The 27,479-nt window shown below is 31.5% G+C and overlaps 2 protein-coding genes across 2 annotated transcripts; one reads left to right on the top strand and one right to left on the bottom strand.

The window, feature by feature from the left end:
• LOC129807678 (ATP-binding cassette subfamily G member 4) lies at positions 1-26,921 on the bottom strand. Its single transcript, XM_055857113.1, has 9 exons — positions 26,640-26,921; positions 20,204-20,553; positions 11,914-12,031; positions 11,666-11,855; positions 11,456-11,601; positions 11,148-11,386; positions 4,247-4,684; positions 3,925-4,181; positions 1-602 (listed from the first exon to the last, which is right to left on the bottom strand). Exons 2-9 carry the CDS (start codon positions 20,340-20,342, stop codon positions 177-179), a joined length of 1,953 nt encoding a protein of 650 aa, XP_055713088.1. The 5' UTR covers positions 20,343-20,553; positions 26,640-26,921; the 3' UTR covers positions 1-176.
• LOC129807675 (uncharacterized) lies at positions 6,397-10,959 on the top strand. The gene is made up of 2 exons (XM_055857108.1): positions 6,397-8,196; positions 8,261-10,959. The coding sequence occupies exons 1-2, from the start codon at positions 6,648-6,650 to the stop codon at positions 8,815-8,817; spliced, it is 2,106 nt and encodes a 701-aa protein (XP_055713083.1). The 5' UTR covers positions 6,397-6,647; the 3' UTR covers positions 8,818-10,959.
• Positions 26,922-27,479: the final 558 nt, after the last annotated feature.

Here is a 27,479-nt window from a genome sequence, read left to right as displayed (position 1 = left end):
TGAATTATTAAATAATTTATTGCAAAAACAAAAATTCCTCATCAAGAGTCCTAATGCAGTATAAAACACCTTCACTTAACCATTTAAGAGGTACATTGTACGAATTATGGATTAATCAATAAAGATTTAATTCTTCCTGCTATCACATTGCACTTCATTCCCCACAGAAATTCTTTTTAGCTCGATGAGAGATTAAAGTGCTGCTTCACAAATTGTCCAATATACTGAACAGCTGGGAAATTGGTCCTCCTCAGGGATAACCTCTGACGAATGAGTAGGAAGGCCATTACATTGAAGACGAGGTAGAAAATGCAGAGAGCACCCACAGACAGGGGATAGCTGATTTCCTCAAAGCCCATTGTTACAAGGAGAAATTTGGCTTTGCGATAGGCACAGAAGACTTCTTCCTCCGGACATATCATGTCATCCCGACTATAACCGTAAATTGCAGCAACGATGCCTTCTAAACCATATCGGAGGTAGCTTAGCGACATAAGGGCCTTTACGTAACCGGGAATGACAACACCTTTGCCAAACCCTATTCCGTAGACAGCCAGGAGCATTGTGGGGACAGTAATTACAGGCCCGACAAACATAGCGTTCTGAAAAAAAAAAATAAATTTTACCCTATAAATTTTGGACTAGATTTAATATTAGTTTTACACCTAGTTCTTAGATTTTTCATGTTAAATAATATTTTTTTTTGACAATGTTCCATTTGGTATAGTTTTTGTATTTTGTTTTTATTAAATGTCTCAACCGATTTGTCTAAATTTGAGTTTTTGGAAACCCGGTTGCATCAGTTTTAATCGAGAATGAATCGATCAAGTAGAGGAGACTGGGGCAAAAAGTCACAAAACGGATATTTTATTTTTTTACAAACTACTCGAACGCCCCAGAAATTTTAATTAGCGCAGTTTTCTGGGAAATTTACCGACCTACAACTTTGTGAAAGTCAATTTCCTCTATTTTGTAAGGAAATACGTTTATCGAGCCGTTTTCTAAAAGGTAATTTTGTGACCATTCTCAAAAATGCTGGGGCAAATAGTACCAGACATGGGATATTATCATATTTTGATTCGCTTTCTTACGGGATTCCGTAAATTAAAAAAAAAAAATACCTAGATAACATATTTTCATAGGAAATTTATTCCTCTACACCTTGATAAAATACAATTTTTTCTAACTGAACGATAAAAACGATTTTCAAGCTATTTTAGAAAAAAAAACACACAAAAGACTGCAAATCGTTTGACCAATGCAAACAACAAGCGGCGACACCTGGCATTAACGTTTCTTCTCGCCGTGAGACATCATAAATTGTTTCGGTATTTCTTACTTTTTGCTCCATACCTTTTGTTACTTTTTACCCCAAGTGATCGTTTTTAATAAAAAAATTCTTGACAGAAGAATCTTTGTAAAATTCTAAAATAGATAGCTGCTTCGTATCCAAAGAATCCAAGTCATTTAGGAAATAATCATCAGCGCATAAATTTTGAATGATAAGTAGGTAATAAATTGATATATTCCTCGAGGAAAATATTTTAAAAATAAGGCTAAAATTTTGATATTTTTTATTTTGTAAATTCCTTGTTCGAATTCAAACATACAATATCGAAGAAGGTTTATGTAAGCTATTTATGGTAAAAAATTTTAGCCGCTATCTTATTTATCTTGGAAGATATTGAATTTTGAAATTTTTGATTTATGACTTTTTGCCCCAGTCTCCCCTACTAGTAATTGATTCATCTTTCTTTAATATTTTATTTTTATTTGTCGACAAGTTTGTTACCGCGCTAGGAGTTAAATGATAAGAAATATCGACTAACGGTCTTCGGTGAGCTCCCTACCCTATAAGACAATATTATCTTGAGACGATTGAATATACTATTTTTTAAAAACCCCTCTTTTTCAAGCAAAAATGAATTTCATTTTAAAAAATTAGAATTTTTAGTAAAAACATTTTTCAAATTTCTGTAAAAGATAAATATTTCTAGTTATATTCTAAATCTATGAATCAAACAATTAATATTTGTAATTTCTGGATTGAAATCTGTGTTTTCACTTACTTTAATATTAAAAAAATAAATACAAATATTCATTCATTTGTTTGTGATCTCTCTAATAGGTCAAAATGATTAATAAAACCAACAAATTTAATAAAAATTTGGCCAGAGAGAGAAAATCCTTTGTTAAGCCAGAAGATTTCTCAGCAGATAGAGAAAATTGCCATTTTCAAAAAAGAATTAATTGTGTGTACTAAGTAAGTATTAACAGAAAATCAAAAATTATTTAACGTGTAATGGCCTCTAAACCGGTATCAATTTTCATCAAAAATTACTTTAAAAACAAAAGACAATTCTGCCTAAAATGATAGAGGAAATTTCCTTCAGAAAAGTATCTTTTACAAAAATTGCTACCAGTGCAGTGTGTAAAAGCCTTAAATCATTTTAAAGGACAAACAATAAAAATATTAAATAAACAATTTAAAAATTTCAGTAGAAAAACCGTTAATAAAAGGCAGTGATTTTTTTCATTTTAATCAATAAAACAATCAAAATAGGGTAGAAATCTCTCAAAGGTATGTTTCATAAGTCATGGAACTCCATCCTTATGGATGTTCCAAAAAATCTTTTTTGTTTGAAGGCCTTATTCCACTTTGCAAAGTTATGCCACCAACTATTATTATTATTATTATTATGTTTCTGCTAAACTATTTCATAATTTACTTTGTTCAACGAATATTTTATGAATTTGTACTAAAAATTGTAAGGGTAAAGTACGCTACTTTCGGACGACTCAAACTTCGGACAACTCAATTTTTTCCATGTTCTTAATGAATTTGACCGATTTGACCCACGGTTCTTTTATAGAAATTTAAGGCATTGGACTTGCTATTAAAATATAATATTATAATGGATGAAATTCATTAAAGACCTTACTGACAAAATTAATTGTTCGAAACTTGAGCCGTCTGAAGGTAGTGCACGTTTCACCACTTTTTTTTTAAATTTATTGACCAATTTATAGATATTCTATGTCTATAATGAAATTTTAAAGTGTTATATCTTCTAAAATAAAAGAAACCTAAACGTAAAATTTTCACCATTGATGTACGGCTACAAAAATGGCTGTACCATATAAATCGGTATTTTATAAAAATAAATAATTATAAAAGGCATTTAAACATATTTATTTTGCAGAGAGATAATAGGAGCTTATCTCATTCATCAATAAAAAATAATTTTTACTCATACTTTCGAAAATAAAATATATAAATAAATAAATAAGCTTTAAAAATATAAAGTTGGTCAGTAAAACCGAATTTATATTATATTGTTCATGTGCTTTTCGTTAATAACATAAGCAAAAAAATATTACTTTTTTTCAATAATTTCTCATTCAGCCTCAAAGGATTTTTTTAGACATTTTGCCTTATTATACTTAATAGAATATTTTACTGGCCAAAGGGGTTATCTCAGTTTCTAAAAATGTATTATAATTAGTAAAGAAGAATTTAAAAATAAACAAGAACTAAAAAATTCGCAATGTAAAATGAGGTAATTTGGAACAATTTATAATTTGGGATATTTGAGACTTTCTCATTGTTTCAGATGAGCAAAGAGAAAACAAAGACCGAAAATAGAAGATAAAGGCAATTAAGAAGAACAGAAACAGCTTTTCTTGCTTTTGAATTTCTAAAACAGTGAGAAAATCTCAAATGTCCCAAATTGTAAATGGTTCCAAATTACCCCATTTTACCCTAAGTAAATTCTTTTTTGCATTCATAGTATTGAAGTCTTATTAAATTCAGCAAACTAATATAGTAAACTGTATTCATTAACATAGCATTTTAATACAATCAACAGAAATTGCAAAAATCTTTCCTTTTTTTAACAAAAAACAATATAAATGCATTCTCACCACAACTCTTAGGCGGGATGCAACCAAAAGGCCCCAACTTTCGGAGGTGAGGGAAACAAGAATGCTGATAGTGTAGAACATGAGCATCCTGGAGACGGAGATGGGCTGGTCCGTGAACAAGTATACCATCGTTATGTATACAATAGCTAGTGTAATTTGAATAGGCAGTTTGGCCAGAACCAATGCCAAATAGTAGACATTGAGGCGATACCATCTATTGAAGTACTCGCGCTTTAAGAGTTGCACTTGCAGAGGAACTACAAGAAAGAGGATTTTGATTACCATACTCTCCACTTACCCCCATTCCCAACCAGGAACTTACATTCGAGCAAAATTGGCATCATGGGAATGTACATGAAAGCAATGATGATTGTGAAGCAGAAGCCAAAGTTGTAGAGAGTCTTTGATGCATCGTTACCCATGTTCCAGAACAGACCGCCTATGACAAAACCCAGGAAAATGTGCAGATAAACACGGAGCATGAGGTAGCTTTTATCTCGCCACATTTGTATTGTCATTCGTCTGAACAGGATGCAGAATTGATGCCAGGACGAGGCGCGTGCTTTCAGATCCTTTGGGTTAATTTCAACATCAAAATTTTCCATTTGCGCATTTGAAGCTTCCAGCTCGTGACTCTCTGGATTACCATTTCTTTTCGCTTCCTCAATTGATGGTGTCCAAATATACCTGCCATTCCCAACACTCGATACCATCTTGTCTAAATATTCCCCACCATATTCCCCACTGGACACCTCCACAACTGCAAAATCAGAAGAAAGTACATTCTCAGAATAATTTCCTCCACTAAAACCATCCAACTTTTCATCAAAATATTCCATTTGTTGTGCAAGACCTTTCGTTCTGGGCAATTAAATTGCCTTTTTTGCACTCAATATCGAAATTGCATTGAAACTGAGCTGCTTTCATGTATTTAAACTTCAATTAATCATATTTTTCACACAAATTTAATCTCATAATCAATTGCAATTATTTAATTTTCATTCAATTTTAAAACGTAAATATATCGATTTATCGTTATTCTAGTGAAAAATCCTATGAATTGACATGGAAATTGCATATATTTATTTAAACTAATAGCTTATTATTAAAATACCCAAAATTCCCAAATGAAATCGGAATTAAATCGAAATTGATATATGGAATGTCTCCCAAAAAGCTACATCATATTACATTGGTATTGGCATGAATGCATAAATAAGTGAAATTAAATAATCCATTAAATTAATTACTAAATATATTTTGAAATCTGATATGCAAGTGGAAAATTTAGTAACAGAGATGTATTCTAATATATTCGATGTGTCAGTTTTAATGATCTAATTAGTGCTTAAATTGAAAAATCCAGAGGCATAATCTGATTACTCGAATTATTCGATTACAAATTTATTAGTCATTCGTATTTGCAATACTTCCTCATTTACGCTTACTCTATCTCTTTTGGGAATTAAAATTTATGTTCATGATGCTTATCCAAAGTTATTAAGACAAATTATCCATTGATCGCTATTTGCTGCACAGTTTAAACGGCTATTACTATCGGATTTACTTTTTCTGAAAATATTTCATATATCAATCCTGCGGTATACTCAAATCAGATTTGACGCTATAGTAAAAACAATAATACGGGCTTCAGACCTAAAGTTTAGCCATATGGCTTATTCCTCTAATATCTTATCAGTTCAGATTTTCGAAGACCTTCTGGCTTAGAATTGGATATTAAGAGCATATGATTCATTTCCAGAAAATTCAGTAAAATTAATTTTTATTTAAAAATTCGAGTCCTGGAACTAGGTTAAACCTCTAGACTGAAATTCTTCTAATAATTATTTCGTACATCAGACCGTTACCCCTTAATTCAAGACATCTCATCCCTCTTTAAACTTCTGCTCCCGTCTGACGAAGAATAAGAGAGCTCAGTAGTAAGGCTTTAAATAACAACCATCTTTAGATATTATTCAGTTCTTTAACGCTAAGATTTGAATTAGGGTGCAAGGAATACCTGTTCGGCAGGGAACCCCTATTGGCAGGCTCGCGAAAATATTGAAATTTCTTTTAAATAAATTATTTGTATCTAATACAATGCGTGTAATATGACATGCTTTTCTTTGATCTATCTTTCCCTGTAACTTCTCCATGATTTTATAAAAATTAAGAAATGTTTAACCCATTTCATTTTCCGACGTGAAGAAATTTACAAATTCTTATGAAAAATTATAAGAAGAAGCTCCTACGGAACTATCTTTTTTCGTGATTTTATCAATAAAAAGAACGTATAATTATTACATGAGAGTGAAAAAATAACTAAATTTTAGTGTCACACAAGGTTTATATCAATTTATTGTATTAAAAGATATTTAATTATTGTGCTTAAAGGTAGACTCAAAATTCATTGCCTTCGGGACCTTTAAGCACGTTCAATTTGCCCACTTTTCTATGAGTTTGACACAATATGAAGAATAAGAAGAATTATAGAAATCAAAACAGTGCTCCTCAATTTTGTTAAAAAAGACGTGGAAAAATAGAAGAATAAAGTATTTGTGAATGTGAAAAATTGATTAAATTGATTCGTGAGTGTCTCTTTAGTGAGGTGTAATGATATTTTTGCCTGGAACCTACATATTTCTGCGAAAATTTCGATTTACTTCATTGTTTGCTTTCTTTTGCAAAATACAGCTGAATTGAATGATACTCTCTGGGAAACGATGACACCAAAAAAGTGTTTGAAAAGATTGGCTTATCCTCAGAAACAGATTGGCGATGCAATTAATGCTGTTAAAAAAGGTATGTCAGTCCTAAGAGCTGCACGTGAATATGGAATTCCCCGATCAACTCTGCAGTATAAGGTGTCTGGCAAAGGAAAACTAAACACACTGGGAAGAGGAGGATTTCACAGTGCTCTAGGCAATGATATTGAGCAAAAACTGGTCGAGTGGATTGTGCAATGCGCAAATTTTGGGTTTCCTATTAGTAAGGAGACTCTGTATTCTGGGGTGGAAACTCTTTTGAAAGAAGCAGACATACAGGTAAAATATTTCAAAGACAATCGTCCATCGCCTAAATGGATCTACGCATTTTTAAAACGCCATCCAGAGGTTCGTCAAAAGAAAGCCGAATATGTAAACAAGGCACGCGGAAGTGTCACGGAAGCCAAAATCCGTGCTTGGTTTACGCAGATTCAAACTGAATTAGGAGAAAATGTCCACATCCTCCAGGAATCACAAAGAGTATTTAACATGGACGAGAGCGGGTTTAATCTTTCTCTACAGGGAGGGGTTGTAATTGCTCCTTTGAATCATCACGCATACATTGAATCTGAGCATTCGGATAAAGAGACCCAAACAACATTGTTTGCTGTAAATGCTGCTGGAGATTTCGCACCACCTTTAACCGTGTTTAAATACGAGAGAATGCCCCAGCAAGCCGCCACCTGTGCACCTACTCCAGATTGGGGTTTAGGCAAAACAGAGTCGGGATGGATGACCTCGGAGTGCTTTTATGAGTATATTGCTAATGTGTTTTTGCCGTGGGTGAAGAAGCAATGTATTCAACTTCCCGTTATCGTTTTTCTGGATGGTCATAAGTCCCATCTATTTTTGCCTTTGAGTAAGTTTTGCGCTGAAGCAGGCATAATATTAGTTTCGATCTACCCAAATTCAACACATATTCTTCAGCCGTTGGACGTGGCGGTTTTTAAGCCTATGAAGGCTAACTGGAGGCGAATAAAGACAGCCTGGAGGGTTAAACATGGACACGAAATGAATAAGTTTAATGTACCAGCCGCCCTGCACATGATTATCTCAGATCAAAGAATGAGAGGAAATATCATATCGGGATTTCGTGCGTGCGGTATTTTTCCATTTAATGCAGATGAAGTTGACTACTCTAAAGTTATTAAGAGGAAGGAAGAAGTGTTGCAAAATGATTGCAAAGAAACTGACCCGGAAGAAAGTGCGGACGCCGTCTTCCTGAGGATGCTAGAGAATAGAATTGATGTCTCCACGCTGCATCAATTCAAAATGACTAGGATGAAGAACACTCACTGGAAGGGAGATGTTGAATCGAAGAATTTATTTGAGTTTTGGAATAATGCAGTCTCTCTGGCTGAAGGAGCAACGCCAATGACAGTAAATCCTTTGCTGTTACCAGATAATGGCTGTTTCACTGAAGATCCAGTGTTGATTACAAGTGCTTCCTTGCTTTCGGTGGACAATAATTCTGCTTTTTCATTGGAAGATAGAAATGAAGAATATGGTTGGCATTGCTGAATTTTGCTAGCGATTCACTGCTGATGCTAATTTTTTATTTTACTTTTCAGCTTCACTTATCGAGGAAGATGATTGGTTTATTTCTAACACAAATAACCAGAATGCACTGATTACTATTGAATCAATTCTTTCTGAGCCTACTCTCAGCACGTCCTCAATCAGTGGAAATGACGATGATATTGTTGCCACTCAGGCCCCGAAAATGATGTCCGCTCAACTTCCAGTGTCTCCTTCCAGCACATCCTCGATCAGTGTAAAGGACGGTTGCTCCTTCATTCCAATCAAGAAGCGAAGGGTCTCAGAAATTCTTCAAAGTGTTGTGAAATGGCCAGAAAAATCAAAAACAGAGAAACAGACAAGACAAAAGGAAATCACTCCGTGTGCCGTTACTTCCAAAACATGGATCGAAATTAAGGAGGCCAAACAAGCTGAAAAGGAGAGGACAGAGAAAGAAAAAGAGCTCCGAAAAAAAGAGCGTGAAGAGAAAAAGAGGATACTTAATGAGGAAAAAGCACAAAGAAAGATTATGATGGAAATAAAGAAGACTGAGAAAATGAGGAAACAAGAAAATGTTGGAAAGAAAAAGAAAATTAAGAAAGAAAATTGATTAAATAAACAATAAATTTATTATGAATTTCAAAACATGACTTTTTAATAGTATTAAACTGATTTTTGTGGTCCTAAGAACTTGAAAACCATATAAATAAAGTGCCAAAGAGGTCCAGAATTTCACTTGCCCAATGGTACCGAAATTGCCAATAGGTACGGAATTTGGTAATGATCTTGAAAAATATTTTTTTTTCTAATTTTTAAAGCATTTTGAGCAAAACTGTTGTACAGATCGATAGCCAAATAAATAAGCTAATTACCTCATTTTTTTAAAAACAAAAAATTACAAAACAACAGAAAATATTAATGAGCAAAGTCACAAAAGTTCTTAGGGTGCCAATAGCTGTTCCTTGCACCCTATAGAACTTAATTCAGTACACGATTTTTTCCATTAAGATTAATGGCGGGACGAATGTAAAGCGGTCTTCGGACTAGAGGTTTATCCCAGTTCCAGAAGATTTAAAAATTCTAAATAGCGAGTAATTTTATTGCTTTTTGAGAGCTTAACAGGCCAACCATCTTTAATAATCCAACCCTATAAGTAAAATTTTTCCAAAAAATCGTGATTGATAAGAAATTAGAGCAGTTAAGCTATATGGCTAAGCCTTAGGTCTGAAGCCCGTATAATTGTCTCTAGTATCTCCTGTTTTATTTCCTAGTTTTGTACAAACGATGCAATGTAGACAGTGATTATCCAATATTGGATGGATTAATTAACTTTATTTGTATAAAAAAAAATACTATAAACCATTACTGCCGTTACTACACGACTGCATGCAGTAAAAAAATTATATTACCGAATTACTGTACTGAGCAATATACGTTAATTTTACTGAAATATGTTTAAAAAGATGCCTAAACACAGTTATCCAGTCATACTAAGATTTACTGAATTTAAGTTTGATTACTGGATTACTGTTTTTTGGACCATTATTTTATTTGATACAATACGAGTAGATTAAAAGATATAGTTTTTCAGTAATTATTCAGTAATTTAGTAATAAATTTAAATTATCCAAATGAGTTCTGTATATTTCCAGGGATCCAAAATACTGCACAACAAGTACCTGTAGAGCCCATTGGCTCAGATTCAGTAATAGAACCTAGTAAAATGCGCTTCATTACAGGATTACTAAATTACTCTACCGCTATCCAATTTTTTTTTTATTCAGTATAACTGGGGGAAAAACTTTTTAATAATAATCCAGATATACTTTATCTAATATTTACGTCCTGAATGATTATTTGCTTACTAAAACCGGTGAGATTGTTCCACTATAAGTTTAATATATTATTGAGTAATTGTTTATTTTTTTAGTATTCCAGTATTACAGATTTAAAAGATAAATTTGTCTAATAAAAACTTCTTATCCATTAATCGAAAAACTTTCAGATCAATGAAGTTCTGGATAACTATCTGTTTTATAGATAGCTAAATAATTAAATCGAAAGAATTACTGCCCTTAAGTAATTCCAGTAATTCAGTAATTTTAAGTTCTAGAAATATATCAATTGTGTATACCTGGACTTCAGAAAATCTTAACCCGATAGAAAGATTTAGAATTATACTTAACTATAAAATAATCCTGTAAAATTTTATTCAATATTAAATTAATGTAAAAAAAGTAGTCAGTACTATATTCCATGTTTATCGGTAAATTATTTAATATTGGTCAGTAAAAAATATGAAATTTATCCTAATTGCAATATATTTAACATTATTTATAAAATTCATATTTACTGACATTTTTTACGAATCTGCTGCCCAGTTTGTTGCGATCCTAATTAAATAATTCCATTTTTTGTTACTAATTTACTTGAACTAGTATTAATTTATTCTGAGAAGTAGAAGATACTAGGACAGTAGTAAGCATGGGGTAGTTGTAAACACTGCGATTTTTTAATTAAATTTTAGACTTCAGAGAATAAGATCTATGTGAATTCATAGATATTAAGTACATATATACATATATATAGTACAGATAAGTACAAGTAGTGTAGACATTAAATCAGTCTTCACAACTACGGTAAAGTGATATAAGTTGGACATAGTGTTACAAGTTGGACAATTCGCCGGTACAAGTTGGACATGGCTTTTTTCTTGATAAATACAGTACTATTTTTTTTAAGCACAAGAAACCAAATTATAAAACTAAAGCATTAAAAATATACAAATAAAAATAATATACTAAATTTATCAAGAAAAAAAGCCCTGTCCAATTTGTACCACTTTACTCTACACCATGTTTATTACTGCTCCAGTTTCTCCTCTTTTAATTTATTATCAATAGTACATAGAAAATATAAACTGACTCTATTAGAACTTACTGAAATCCGCTGGGTTGTACGTTACTGGACAAATGAGGCCTACGGACTGCATGTAATTTACGATGTTGGAGCCTAGTCCTTGGTAAACACATTGACCATTGGCTAGTATGTAGACATGGTCGAACATGGCAAACATCTTTGCTGAAGGAGTGTGAATGGAGCAGATAACTGTCCTTCCTCCATGGGCTATCCTTCGCAGAAGGGAAACGCACTGTGAACTGGATAGGTCATCCAGGCCCCTATAGATTACGTATATATCAATCGTTAATGTGAATCAATTATTCGAAATAATGTTTGAATTGGCTTACGTTGTTGGTTCATCCAGGAAGACAACGGGTGGATTATTCACCAGTTCCAAAGCTATTGACAACCTCTTTCGTTCTCCACCTGAGAGTTTGTGTCCCATTGTGTCGCCGGCTTTGGTCAATCTTAGTAAATCCAAAATTTCATCTATCTGCAAATTATTTGAAAGTCTTTAATGAACTTTTATCAGAAGCAAATCCTAAGATTTATATTACCACTTCCAACTTTTCTACCCTCGTCAGCTGCTTTCCGAGCTTAAGGTCGGCCGATACGAGCATAGCCTCCCTTACTGTGAGCATAGGCTGATAAATATCCTCTTGCATAATGTAACGGGACATTTTTCGGAAAATTCTCATATCTCTAGGACGACTGTTGATATTTATTGTTCCCGTGGCTTCTGAGCACCTGTTGGAAAACTAATATTAGGATCCCCAAAATTCGTATTTTGATCAAAAAGCCATACTTGTATCCGGCCAGGACATTGAGGAGTGTACTCTTGCCAGCTCCGGATGGACCAAGAATCGCTGTGAGGTGACTAGATCTGAATTTTCCATTAATTCCACGTAGTATCACTTTATTGCCTGAAATGATTGTAAGAAAAAAAAAGAACTAAAATCCATTGTCTAACCTTATCACTATCAGCTGGGTACATCGTGGAGCAATATTGTAAGCATGATCTGAAGTCCCGACAAAGGTCAGCATGCCGATAGTTTGTTCTAGTTTAACACACGATACTTTAAGAAAAAATTCGCTGAAAGCGATAGTGACAAGCATTCACTGAACTTTTATATGAACTTTAACTTTGAAATTACAAAAATTTTACTGATTATTTTGACATATCGATTTCGTAAGCCATCTGCAAAAAAACGTATAGTGTATTTTATTTAATATATTTGGTTGCTAAAATCTTATTAACATCTAAAGTTTATTGTCGTCAAATCCAACTAGTAGGGGAAAGTACTCTCCCTTCGAACGTTCATCCTTTCGAATAATGTGAAATTCTGTTATTTTTCCTAAGAGACTTGCAAATAATTATCACGTAATTATCAATAAAATTGCTTATAAGTTAATTAATGTTTAATAGAAATGTGTACATCTCTTAAGAAAAATAAAAGAAAATTCACATTATTCTAAAGCATGAACATTCGAAGGGAGAGTACTTTCCCCTACAATTAACACCTAATTTACTATCTATTATCACAATACTCTCGAGCTTACGAAATCTTTTTAATTTATCCATATGTCCACAATCAACGTACAATGAATGCCTTAAAGTGAATATTTTTCTGCTAATTGTATTTGGAATTTTTCGGCTATTTGACAAAAAAGAAACACATTCCCATATCGAAATGAATTTTGAAATTTGAACTGTTGACAATTTTTTGCGCATTCAGTGTTTGGTTTACATTGAAGATTTGTACCACTCCATAAGGAAATCCATTAAACAGACTTTAATGTTGCGGATAAGGCATTTTTTTTTACAACTCAGGGGAAAATTTAGTGCATTTCGCCTTATCAAAATCAATGGAACATGTCACGGGTTCATGATTGAGGTCGATCTCATTCTCGCAGAAAATTACCCTGAGATTCATCATCTGCAGAAATTTATTTATTTTCACAGGAAAAGTGCGAATGACGATTTTATAGAGATGTTTACATCTTTATTTGTGAGCTCCATTTGACTAGTATTCAGTGGTTTATCGGGGTGAATTGAAGCTATGATTGAGAGAAAATAAACTCACTAGGTTTATCAATTGAAGCATTTGATGTCATTCTCCTCATGCTCAACATTATTATTGTTCACCCAATCGTTCTAACAGCTACATCTTCCACTCAAATGGAACAAAAGTATTCAGAGAAATCTAAAACTTTGCACATTTGTCTAATCAACTGACAAGGGGTCTACAACTAAGCAAAAGAGGGCCCTTTAATAAAACAGAATAAAAAATTAAGATGGATTAATCAAAAATTACTTTAAATTAACAATTTAAATATTAAGATATTAATTATTATTTTAACTAAGACTTAAGATATTTAAATAATATTTCACTAACTTTTATTCATAAAAAAATATAATTCGGAATTTTAAATGTCGGTTTTACTGGGTTCAATATTATATGTGTTTTTAAAAAATAATATTTTTTGCAGGAAATAGATATAAGTAAAAGAAAACATACTTATTGCAATTCAAAAATAAGTTAATAGGTTTCAAAAAAAAAATTAAATTAATGAAGTTTTTTTTAAGTAAGTAATTGCTAAAAGTTTCCTCATTTAACTAATTTGTTTTTGAAAACTTAAATTTTATTTAAAGACTTAAAAGTTACTTTGCAAATTTAAAAACGAAAAAAAACTTCTTTTTCCAAATAAAAATCGTATTTATACTACGAAACTTTGAATAAAGGATCTTTCAAATTGTGTTGTTTTTTTCTATTTTAAATGGAACGTTCAAGAGGTAACGCATTTTGGCGAAATCGAACCAATCTGGACAGGGAACTCACGGAGAACCGAGAAGTCACGGGGAATCTGGGAAACCTATTAGGAACTCACGGGGAACTCGAGGAACTCATATATATATTTTAAGGGAACTCAAGGGGAGCCCAAAGAATTCATACAATTTTTACTCTCGAGGAATCTGGGGAACTCACGAGGAAACCGGGGAACGCGCATATTTTTCAGGGAAATCACCACGAACCCGGGTAACACATACCTACATACATTTTTCAGGGAACTCACGGGGACCGCATATTTCTTCAGGGAATTCGAGGAACTCATACATTTTTCGGGGAACTCATGGGAAAACTACGTATTTCTTACAGGGAACCCACGGGGATCTCATATATTTTTCTGAGAACTCGGGAAATCCATGAATTTTTGTGGGAACTATCAAGGTACCCGGAGAACCTACATCTATATTTTTTTAGTGAACTTACTGGGAACTCATGAAACTCAAAGGGAACTCAGGGAATCCATATATTTTTTGGGGGAACCGGGAACTCGAGCTACTGAATAACCCCTTGGGAAACTTATAATGAAATTAAGTTTCACAACTGGTTTATGGAGCTAAATTATATTACGGTAAGGTCCAGTTCCATTTAAAAACAGGAGTAAAACTTCCAAGTTCAAAGGTGCCTCATGTTAAAGGTACCCCACTTCCCCTAAAGCTTTTGATTCTGTAAATGTCTTATTGAAGCTCTCGCTAGTAAAAGATTGCGGAATGGCTAAAATAATTAATTGGAATTAATATTTATATATTTTATATGTTGATGATAATGTTTTCATAACATTTGATACTAAAACTTTCAATAACATAAAATATTAGAATTTATTCGCCTTATAATCATAAAATGGATTTGTTATAAAGCTCAAAAGTTTCTATTAAAGTATTTTAAAAAATGAATAAATCCCCAAATCTTCTACTAAAAACACCATTTATCAAAATCTCTTTGAAACAAATTTGTGATTTATTTCTCTTTCAACTTGCACATGTTTCATGTAAAGTTTCAAGTGAAGTTCAACAAAAAAATGAAATTTGTCATAGCTTTACCCCTCGGTCAAGAATGCTAATCAATCTCGAGCAGGTCATGTACATTATCAAGAAATTGACCTCTTCATGCCAAATAACAAATGACACCAGTAACTCAATTTTCTTATCAATGACATGAAAAATTCAAATGGTATTTCGTAATTATAATACGAAAAAATATACTGCAAAACATGCGTTTCCGTGTTACCTTTTCTTATGAAAAACAGGACAATTCTTTCTGACGTGCATTTTGCAAAACTTTCTTAAGTGATTTACGATGTTTTTCATGAGAGCACATGGGAATATGTTTGCGTGGAAAATCGTGTTTTGAAGAATTTTCCAAGAGAGAAATTTTTATTGTCTTTTCTATAGAAAAATACTCCTCCATTAATTTCGTAAAATTCCGTGAAAATAACACTGATTGCATCACTTATTTAGCCATTTTTGGAACAGCTTGAATTAATCTTTTTTCGACAAAATGCGAAAAAGACACATTTCATCTAATGATATGCTCAGACATTTGCATATTTCTCAAAGATTTGGAAGCAGAAAATGGATTTTTTATGTCTTCTTTAGAATAGAATTACTAGAATTATAACTATAACTCTGACAAATATATATTTATTATGTAAGCGTTTTAAGAATTTCGCAATTTTTTGGTTTAACTTCTTTCCAGCTCACTAATAAATTATAGATGATCTTTTATTTTAACATAAAATAAACATTAACTTCCCAAAAATTGGCAACAGCATTATAAGTTGTTAAAATGGATTTAAGTTAGACGCAGAAATATCCGTTTAGAAAATTCTTTCAGAAAAAATAATTCTATGTGGGCAAATAAAATATATTTTCTCTCAGTTGAAAGTGAAAGGCAAGGATGGTGAACTAGAAAGATAAAACTAAGTGTTTGTATAAAGAAAATTGACACATTTTTCAACACTTTCTAACAATTGAAAGCATTGTACTTTATCTTGAAACTATATTAAATGTAGTACAAATCAGATAAGACTCAGTCATGTCATTTGAAGCACAATTAATCCACATGGAAATCCCATCATTCTTATTTCCCTTTTGCCACAGTTGTCAGTTTAATTGAACTTTAGAGTTTCCTAATGAGCAATTAGTGATAATACTGTTAATGCAGAAGTTTGTTAAGCAGAAATTAATAAAGAAGTTATTGTATCCGGGAAATACTCTTAACTAGAATTTAACAAAGAGACAAATTCAATTAAAACTCAAATAAAAAGTTTGAATAAGACATTTCCTATATTACCTATATTACATTTACTTAGTCTTCCATTGGAATATTCAGCCATAACATCTGTTTCTTGCTGAAATTAATGCTAATTTCTAGGAATTTAGAAGTTTAACGACCTCTAAATCATTTTCATTAATCTCAAAAGTTCTGTGGCTATTTCATTTTCTTTTGCGATTGATTAAAGTTATTAGAATGATTCATTCAGTTACTTTTTGTATTTTTAAATCATTAGTATAATACAGAAGATGTGGAGGACATTTTATTGCTCATATTCACAGACAAATGAAATAACACTGGAAGGTTTTCAGGCTTCGCAGATATTCTGCCTTCGAACACTTACGTTTTCCCCCAAATTTTTTTAACGTATCTGTCCTATTTTTTCAGAAAATGTATGACAAGAGTAGCTATTAAAATATATTGCCATACATGCCATAAGATCTGTTTCTTTAAAAGAATATGAAAAATATGAAGTGTTTGAAGCCAGAGTGTTTGCGAAGGCTGAAGGCCTTCCCCTACTTCTTTTTTAAAATATTTTGAATATTTTAAATATCATCAAAAACAAAAATAAATCGAAGACTTAAAAACAGCATTGGAAGATCTTCAAATCCTGAATTTAATTATTTCTCTCAAATATCATTTTTATGGAAATATTTAAATTACATTTCTCTGTCTACATTAAATAATAGGATATACAATTTCAAAAAAATGACTATTCCTGAAGCACAAATATTCCAAAAAACATTCCAAATGAGAAAGCAAGTTTACAGACTGACTGAAAAGTTAGGCATAGCAAGGGAGGAAATGTAGAGTTTGAATAAAATTTTTATTATTATGTGAAAAATTTAAATGAAGGTGTGAAGGTACGGTTGATAGATATGTTAGATAGACTATCTGACAACCTTATCATATCATGCTGCTATTTGTTATACTCTAAGGAGCTAATACTAAGGTATTATATATAGTCATTCGATTAGAGATGAACGAGAGGTGTAAACAGGAGGCAAAGTGGTCCATCTCTCCCACTGTCCCATATCTCCTCGAATTACTATATCGCTCCTTGGAAATTATAAGGGGTCAACTCACTTTTTTGCGATTTTGATATTCTAATGCATTTAGAAAGACAATTTAATAAATTTTCAGATGATATAAGTAATTAAATTTCGTTATTAGAAAAGTTTTTCAAATTTTTAATCTTTTTAATTACTTGCATAATTTTGTTTGAAGTAAAGGGGCACAAAATATATTCATCGTTCAAATTTTTGTGAAACAGGGGACTAACTAAAGCAAGTTGATCACTTGTCATTCTAATTTTAGCAAAATTGGTGCATCATTTAGGACGACAATGAGCTAACTCATTAAAAAACATATTTTGAAAGGTAAAAATATAAAAGTTTTGATGTTTATATTAGAGCTCATACAAATAGAAAAGAAATAAGTTGTTTTTGTTCAGTCATTAAATTAAGATATTTACAGCCCCATTATATTATTGTACAGCCCCATTATTGTACTAATCTATGTACAGGGACATGAATCAGAAATATATTATTATTATTATTATTATTACACAAAGTTGAATCTTTCATGCTGTCTCCTGAAAAATGGCCGAAAATTAGTTGGCCCCTTGTAATTTCCAAGGAACGATATGTATCTCTACTATTTCTATATTACATTCATTCAAATTCATCACGAAATGGAAAAAAATGTACTAAGGGTATCAACTTATTAAAAATTAAACGTTTATAGGACCTTAAGTTTTAAAATAGCCTGCAACCATTAAAACTCATCAATGAAGCCGGGCGTCCAAAAAATGCATCAACATCAGAAATCATTAAAATAATCTATGATATAATTCCTTTAGACCCACATGTAGCTACGCGGTTAAATATACCATAGCGATCGAAAATAAATAGGTAAAGATATATTTTACAAAATAATTTGCATATGACAAACCTATAAATTAACTTGGAAACAGATTCGAGAGTCAGTTATGTTAAGTGCGATTTGTTGTATCACCTACTTTATTCATCAGAATTAGCTTTCAGTGACTAATATCTGTTCTGAAGCAAATAGCAATTCTACATGTAGAGCATTAATTATCAAATGAAGAAGAAAATGCAACAGTATGAGCATTTTTTACAATATTAACGTACTGTAGGGTCATACAATTAAGAATTATACAAGAGAAAATGGCATTTTCAAATTTTTGTGGCAAAATTTGATTTATACTTTTTTTTTTATTAATCTCTGATAAGCGACATTTTATGTATCAATCTCTATTTGCTAAAATTTAAGCAAAAAATCCAAAGAAAAACAACAAGAATATAAAACGAAAATTCTATTTCCGGGTAGTAAAATCCACTGCCCGGATAGTAAATTCTAAGATAGGCTTGAGTTAAAATCTAAATGAGGATATTGGATAGTAAATTATAAAGACGAGCACGCATATTCAAACAACTTTTGTCTGTTTGATCTAATATCCTGTTTGCACCCATTACTATTAAAAAAAGTCACCCATTACTATCCATCTATACAAATTTTGTATGAATGATGATAATTTTACCATCCTAGTTTCTCAGCGAAGGAAAAAAATTGTATTACACTACAAATTGTGAAAAGTTGTTATTCGGAGTGGTTCTGAATTAGGCCACTTTACTTTACATAATAGTACGGACAAATTTATTATAACTGTCAGAATTGAACCTACTTAATTTTTTGTGAATTACAATGCGTTTATATTCACAGATAGTAAGAACTTCTTGGTAGCTTTTTCTTCTTGGTTGAACCCCATGGGAAATATCAAAATTTACCATTCTTTCCATTGTTATTTGCTCAATTCTTTGGATTTTTAAAATATTTTAAATTACCTTTTTCCAATGTATCTAAAAATACAACAAAAAACAAGGTATTTCAATAGATTTTTTACTTAAATTCTGATAAACATTTCGCAGCAGATTAAAATGTGTGTTTTTGTAGCAATAAGCTTTATAAAAACAATTCTTTCCTTCCAGAATCATAGCTGAATCATAGAACAGACGTACCAAAAAAGTAATATCGTTAAATATTATCATTAGGAATGATCTAAACATAAAAAAAGATTAAGTATTACTATTACAAACTCCGTTTTAATTCAATATGATAATTATAATTAAATATATATCTAATATCTAAGCATTAACACTAAACCTACCAAAACCCGGTCAATTTGACCAATGTAAAACTAACACAGTTTTAAATGGTACGATGTCACTATCAAATTTTATGAATTTCTTAATATATGCATATAATATATTTTTCAGTGCTCAAATTTTAATTTTTTGCTCTTTTCCAAGACAAATTTGTTGAGTATCCTACCCTAACGCAGTTTGTCATTTGACCGAAACACGACCAAAAACGTTCGGTAGGTTTAGTGTTAAGCCTAATTAGACTCTAGATTACCCATAAAAGAGTTTTTAAAACAAATAAAATTTTTAATTGCAATATTATTTAGTTAAGTTATGAGAATTATGGTACATAAATAATCATATGAGATTGACCTTCGTCGAAGCACTTAAATTTTTTTAATAGCTAAACTAAATTATTAAAATATTACGAAATTTTAATTTACGAAAAAAATTTAGTACAGATATTAAATTTCTTATAAAATCTGCAAAGATTGCGTAGTGAATTCAGCAGCGTATTTGCGCAAACTTTTTTGTCTCATAACCGACTTTTGTATTAAAATAAAACTTTAATTTTATAGAGTAAAATATGACATCGACGGTAAAATTGTAGGCTAATGGTTAACAAAACAGAACCCATTGTATTTAGTGCAAATTGTTCAAGTGCAATCCCATAAATCAGGTGAAAAGTCAATACGGAGGGAAGAAAATTGACAAAAGATTGCAAATTTGAATAACAAATGAGTAAAACCTGGAAGTATCCGGTTGGGCTGAAGGTGAAGGTAAATCGAAGAATGGTTTGTGTGATACTTACATGAGAGATCGGGAACGGAGTATGTGAGGTCCTGGAACTCAATGTTGACCGGTGGCCACTTGGGCAGGTGTTTCAGTCCACCTCCCTCGAAGCCACCCCTTTCACCCGTATCATCGACACTGATGTCGTAGCAATTCATCGTCTATCAAGTTAATTGGTTCACGTTTTGCAATCCAAACTAATTGTTATTTTTCCTTCTCCCTGTGCGAACAACACTCCTCAACTAGTTTTTTTATGTACAGAACAATAGATATTGGAGCTTTAATTCACATTTGCAATTCCTGAATTTCCTGACTCTCATTCAACACCCTGCGTGTGTTTTCAGTCTTTATTTTTCACTCAGGCGTTTTCTGAAAATGAAAACAGAGAAACACTTTTGAAGAGCCACTATTTCACTTGAATTTCAGAGTTTGGTAATTTTATTGATGATTTTTCCAACAGTTTGGAAATGTTCAACTTGTCGTGGAGTTCAAATGAAAGTCGAAGAAGGTAATTTCCGTGACTGTTTTTTGTTACCCTTCCACTTGCAATATATTAACACTTTGCCAGTCACCAATTTACATTAAAAATATATCTATTTGGTGGACTTTGAGAAATTATTTCAAAATAAAACTACAAGTTTTTCAGGAAATATGACAAATTTAAGCAGTTCGAAATGAAATTTTTCCATTTTTAATGACAAATCATTTTCATTAACAAGCTTATTTTATTCATTATGAATTAGGGGAAATGCTCATAATTTTGTCCAGTTTCTTATTTTGGACACTTTGAGGATAACATTGGACACTAAAAATAAATTGATTAAAATGATGGATTTTTATTCCAATATTTGATGAATAATGAATTCTATCTAAATATTTGTTCTTTTTGGAAGATTTTAACACTAAATACGTTAAAATTTGAATATGATTTGAGTTGAAATTGCTTTGTTGAAAATTCAGTGTGAGCAATTGCTTACGAGAAATATGACAGAACTTCGTGGCTTACTTCAGTCTTATTTAGTTTTGGTGAAGTACTAACAAAGTTTGTTCGCTGTTTTTGAGTGATATTATTGAATATTCATTGAATATTGTGTTGATTCACGTTACTGATGATTTGTACATTTGACCTGAAGTGAGATTTGCCTTGTGAATTATATTTTTCGTGTGAAAAATGGGAAATTTTTTAAGACATTCACCAGTGAGGTGATGATTCTTATTTTGGACAGGTGTTTTTCTTACAAAATTTCGTGAAGTTTTAGCTTTTGTGATGACTAGGTTGGACAAATGCCTGGAGAAACAAAGGAGCATCATCTCTACGAAAGAGATGTAGCGAGAAATGCCTTGAAAGGCTCCCGGAAAGGTCAGGGAATGAGCGAATCCGCACGTACTTGGAGTACCGAAGTCAACTTACTTTAATGAATGATATGGAAAGTTTCCGGGCTTCTTGTGACATTCTACGTTTCCCTTACATGAACAGGAAGAGGACTTGGTAAGATTGGTTCATCAAATGAAGAACAATGGGCATCCTATTGAGGCGGATTAGCTGTCCAAATTTACAGTCAAGTTGGACAAATTAATAAACAAGTTGTCCAAAATAAGAGCCAAGGTCACCTCTACTTATCAATTCATTTTTAAACGTATTAAAACTAATTTTACTAAAAATAAGACGATAAATAGCTTGCCAAGTTTCTAAACAACCCTTCTGAAAAGAGAGTAACAAGAAATGTCAATTAGTATAGAAAATATCGCACTTCAAACTTGGAACTTCGATGCTTATAAGCAGACTGTCCAAAATTATAAGCACTTCCCCTATATACCTATAAAATTTTCTAAACTGTTCTGCAAAAATTCTGGTTTTACCCAATGAAAATAAAACTTTCCAGACAATTTTTAATAAATTATTTCAAAGCAGATAGAATTTAAACTTGAATTCATTTCTGATACTTTTGATAAATAAAAAGAGATTGTAAATAATCGCAGCTAATTGTTTAATTTTCATTTAAATTCCTCAATGAGTGATTCAAGTGGAGAATCCAGTGGCACTTGCTCAAGAAATGTTTTATGATCTCAAAGAATCAGAATCTCACGTCACTGAGTTATATGAGTTGGTCACGACTTGAATTTGCATGATAATAAAGAAATAACCAATTACCATTTTCAAAAATGAGATTAAAAATATAATTTTTACCCCCTTTACTAAAAAAAATCTTAGAACCTTAAGGAATAATCTTCAATTTCAATCAAAATTATTTTTTAGTATTAGTGAAGACACCAAAATAAAACGTAAATTTCTGAATATATATTCCGTAAAATAAAGAAAAACCTTAACCAAGAAAGAGTCTGGAGCTTTTCAAAGCATGTTTTTATTCTTTAATAAATTAAAACATACTAATTTAGGTATTAAATCATCATTTATTTGTATAATATTGCTTTTATGCAAAGTTAACTTACTTTTATGAAGAACAAAATAATAGTTCTCGGAATGAAAAATAATTAAAATAGATCTGTAAGATTTGTAATAGTTATAGTATATTTTTTTGCGGTCAAGTGGCTTATTAAATAATCATGTTTTTGCTTGAAGTATTCAGGGGAACACAGATGAAAAGATTTGTAGAATTTAATAGAATTTATTTTCCATCATTTTAACCTAAAAATCATTTTTCAATTTTTTTATTTTTTTGTCCCTCATAATTTATTTTTTGCTTATAATTGTTGACCCTTCATGCGTTTTATGAAATTTGAAACTGTATTATTAAGGCGTCGATTACTTCGAATTTTGTCCAAACATAAGCGTAAAATAATTTAAAAAAAAAAAGATTTTTTCTTCATTCCCGTAATTTCTAAAAATGTTTATGATTTATACTAGATTAAATTTTGTCTGTACAAAAAAATACTTTTTTTTCATTTCCGCCTTTTTAATTATTCTTTTTCTAATTCAAAATTTGTTTTAATCATTAACTTTATTTTACTTTATTTTCTTTATCAAAGTAAGAGCGACCGTTTAGTTTTAGGTACATTCCAATTCACAAAACTGGTCAAAACCTAATCAAAAAGCAAGTCTAACAACAAACATTGAGAAAGTCAAAGATTTGAAGACGGTTTTGACTTATTCTAGTGTTCAAGTACTTTCAAATGAATGTAACCCTAACTTTCAATTACGAAACAGACTTTCTATGAAGGTTGTCTTTTTAATTTTAAAAACAGACTGAGCGAAAAAAATGGAAGTGATTTAATTTATATCATATTCAAGAGATTTTTAAAGGAGAAACCTGAATCAAAAGGTCAAATTTGGTATATTTTTTATTGTTTAAATCGATAGATATACTGTCCAAGAATCTACCATAACAATTTTAAATCTAAATTCTTATTATTTCCACAAGACAGAGACGAAGAGCAAAACAACGTCGAACAGAATTGCATGCGTTCGGTCACTGAGAAAAAAAAAGGCTACGATTAACTTTATTTTCGTCATATCTTTAACACTTTTCGGGTGTAAAAATATATCAACATTTTTTAATGTTAATTTTACACCTTTTGAGGGTAAAATAAACATGAAAAAGGGTAACTTTAACCCATAATATATCTAAAAAGGGTGATATTTACACCGATTTCGGATCAATACTGCAGGGTAAAATTAACATTTCTGGAATATTATTTTGACTTTTTCGGATTTCTCTCAGTGGTAGAACATCTATAACTTTGAAATGCTTTTTCTCCACTTTTCATTTTAATTAGTCCCTCGAATTAGCGGGAAAGATCAAAAAAAAACTTATGGACCGATTTAAATGAATAAAGACTCATTCTGTTCAGAATTAAATTGCCTTCTAGTTGACCGTAATTGATGTTTGACAAAATAATTTTCTAATATCTTTTTCTGTTTGTTGAAGTCAATATTTCGTCTCAAAACATTGACTTAAAAAAAACACATGAAAATTTACAATGGTTTTGAGTTTTTTCTTAGACAATAATTACGAGTTGTAGATTTTCCACCAAATAGGGAGTGCTGCGTTGAGTCGCTAATTTGAAAATGTTTTTTATCCGAAAAAAATTTAAGCACATGAATATGTATATGCAAAGAGTAAAATGAGGTGTTAGAGATGCCAAAGTAAAAAATCACGAAGAATAGCTGTTCCTTTTCTTCTTAATAGTCTTTTTTTCTAATTCGCGATATTCATTTTCCCTTTACTCATCAATTTTAAATTTTGAAAGAGAAAATTTCAAATGTTCCAAATTATAAATAGGGTAAAGTGGTACAAATTTGACAGTGGTACAAGTTAGACAATGGTACAATTTGGACAAGGCTTTTTGTCTTGATAAATTTAGTACTTCATTTTTATTTGTATATTTTTAATGCTTTAGTTTTATAATTTGGTTCCTTGTGCTTAAAAACAAATTTTGTACTGTATTTATCAAGAAAAAAACCATGTCCAACTTGTACCGGCGAATTGTCCAACTTGTAACACTAATTCCAAATTATATCACTTAACCCTAGTTCCAAATTACCTCATTTTACCCTAAAGTTATGCCGAAAACTTCTTAGAACTTGGTCTTTTCCGTCTCCTTAAAAAAAAATATTGCAAAAAACGGATAAGTTTTGACTTTATAATTTCGGCTCTCACCTTAAACGTCTTGAGACTAGGAATTTAGTCTTGTTCAAGAAAGTCTCAAATTGCTAAATAATAAGCAGTTGCAAAAATTGTAATTAATGTTTCATCCTAATTATTTTTTCCGAATAATTTTGAGTGTTAGGAAACTTGAACAGTTTAACCGTATGGATAATACTTAAATCTGAAAAGCATGTTGGGTTGGGAATCATTTCCAAAACACTTCAAAGATTTCTCTTTTGAGAGTCAGAATCGGTCTTATCGAAGAGTCATTGAAAACCAGAAACTGATATCTCAAAATTTTTGTCCTGTAAGTACTGTATCAAAGTTTTGTAGTAATTGCTGAATTTTGTTCTATATTATGAATCTGTGAAAGATTATAAGACAAAAAAAAGTATAAAAAATGATTGCCCCATCACTGAGAAAAAAGGGGGTGCGATTAACTATTTTTCCTCGTAACCTTAACACTTTTTAGGTATAAAAATATATCAACATTTTTTAATGTTAGTTTTACACCATTTTAAGTGTAAAATTAACATGAAAAAGGGTAACTTTAACCCATAATACACCTAAAAAGCATAATATTTACACCGATTTCGGATCAATACTCCAGGGTAAAATTAACATTTCTGGAATGTTATTTTAACTTTTTCGGATTTCTCTCAGAGCCTGTACTCTGGGATAAACAATTATCTACTCCTTAGAGCAAAGGGCACTCAGGTCCATGGATCTGTGTCCTCGATCGAACCAAGACTGACCCTCCTGTCCATAAGCTTACTCTTTGCAGTACCGTTCCAGACTGACTTCTACGAAATATTGTATAATTCTATGATATATTCTTTTAGCTAAAATTCTTTTTTTTTAATTTCTATCGATTTTGACCAGTTAGTGGGCAGATGATTGTCGTGTGAATTCCCAGACAGAAATTGAGAAAATTGATCTATTACAAAATGAATTTGGAAATGCACCTTTGCAAAATTCAATTATGCAAACAGACCGGTAAACATAGCAATGCCCACATTCAGAGATGCATCATCAGACTTCCAAGTATGCGCTTAGTCGTGTGTGAAGCTTTTAGCCCATTTCTTCACAGAAGCACATTCACCTAATCTCAGATGTTGAATAATAAAGAAAACTTTCTCATGCAATTCAGCATGAAGCATGAGACACTTTAGCAAAGTTAATTGGTGAATAAAAGTCAACGTCAAGGTACATTTAACGGTCGATAGGAGCAATTCATGGATCATGGAGATTGACTGAGGTATCTATACTATATTGAGTCACAAACTCTTGGCTAAGTGCTCAGGTGCATGCATTGAATGCTGATGTTGAAGATATTGCCCACAAGAAGTAAACCGCACAATTTTGCAATCGTCAGGAGGTGAGAGGAGTCTGGCCATTCAAGTTCATTATCAATCCCTTGACTTACCTCATGGCTCAACCTCTGAATGCATTGTGTCATTTACTTGTTTAATGATTTCTCCAGTCACTTTCTTGAGAAATGTCTGCATTCACCCACAGACAATTGCATAAGGAATTTCTTTAATTTCTACAGAATTTCCAAGAAATCTCAATTTCACTAAAGTACAGATAGATATAATATGGGCATTCGAGAGAAATTCTCATTAAAAAAGAGAGTTTTTTGTGTATTTGTAAATAGTTTTTTTTTTAGCTCCAATGGTTGTATAAATATTTATGAGGAAGAGCCAAAGATTTCTCATCTCTCTAATTTAATTTTCACGAAAATTCTACATACTCAACCCGCATGTGCCTAGCAATTAAATAATTTTCGAAGCGTTTCGAACAAGAAATAGAAGACAAAATTTGGGTTAGTGCACCACAGTCTCTTACATTTTTAATTGAATCAATCACATGGATTTTCTGCCTCAGAACACTCCTCTTTGGATTCTACCAATTTTCCACTATTCACTGATTTTCACTATATATAAATTTCACTTCTACTAGGAAAGTCCATAAATGTGGAGGAAAAACATGTCAAGAGGAAGTTGCAGGAGAAAATGTTCTATTTTCGTATGTGAACTAGTGAAGTGTGTTCCCGGTGCGTTCCTGCCGCGCTCTAGAGCAACACTGAACTCCCAAGAGTCGGCCACTGAGCAGAGAAACGACGGCCCAACAATAAACAATGAATGTTCAGAGTGAAAAACAACAACAATATCGCTACTACACTCTTAGTAATATTGCCCACTTGGTTTATCACACTTTCGAGTGAGTTAGTATTGAGGTTTTGCTCTGCTGTTGGCAAGATTATATACTTAAAAAAAATTCAAATTCGTATTTTTCATGCAATAGCGATAAGATAATCTTGGCTGTTTTAATGTGTAGAAGCATATTTTTGTAAAATTCACAAACATTTGTAAAATAACTTAAAGTTTAGTACTAATTAGGAAATAACTAAAACCTACTTCGAACTGTAAACATTAATAAATATAGCAAAAATTAGTGTAAGATAAACAAGTCATCTTTGAATAAACGTATAATGAGTTTTTTAATTAGAAATTTGTATAAATTACAAAGGTTTAGTCAAATCAACCAAAGTGTACGATTAAGAAAGATATTGGAAATTTCACATTTTCTATTAAACAACACAAATCTAGTTTTTTCATTAAGGTTTTGTCAAATTAGACAATGTTTAATAAAATTTACTATGATTCAATAAAATACTTAGTTTCA

Source organism: Phlebotomus papatasi, chromosome 3, assembly GCF_024763615.1.
Source record: "Phlebotomus papatasi isolate M1 chromosome 3, Ppap_2.1, whole genome shotgun sequence".
Taxonomy (NCBI): Eukaryota; Metazoa; Arthropoda; class Insecta; order Diptera; family Psychodidae; genus Phlebotomus; species Phlebotomus papatasi.
Note: the sequence above shows the minus strand (reverse complement) of the source record. Positions and strands in the feature narration are given on the sequence as shown.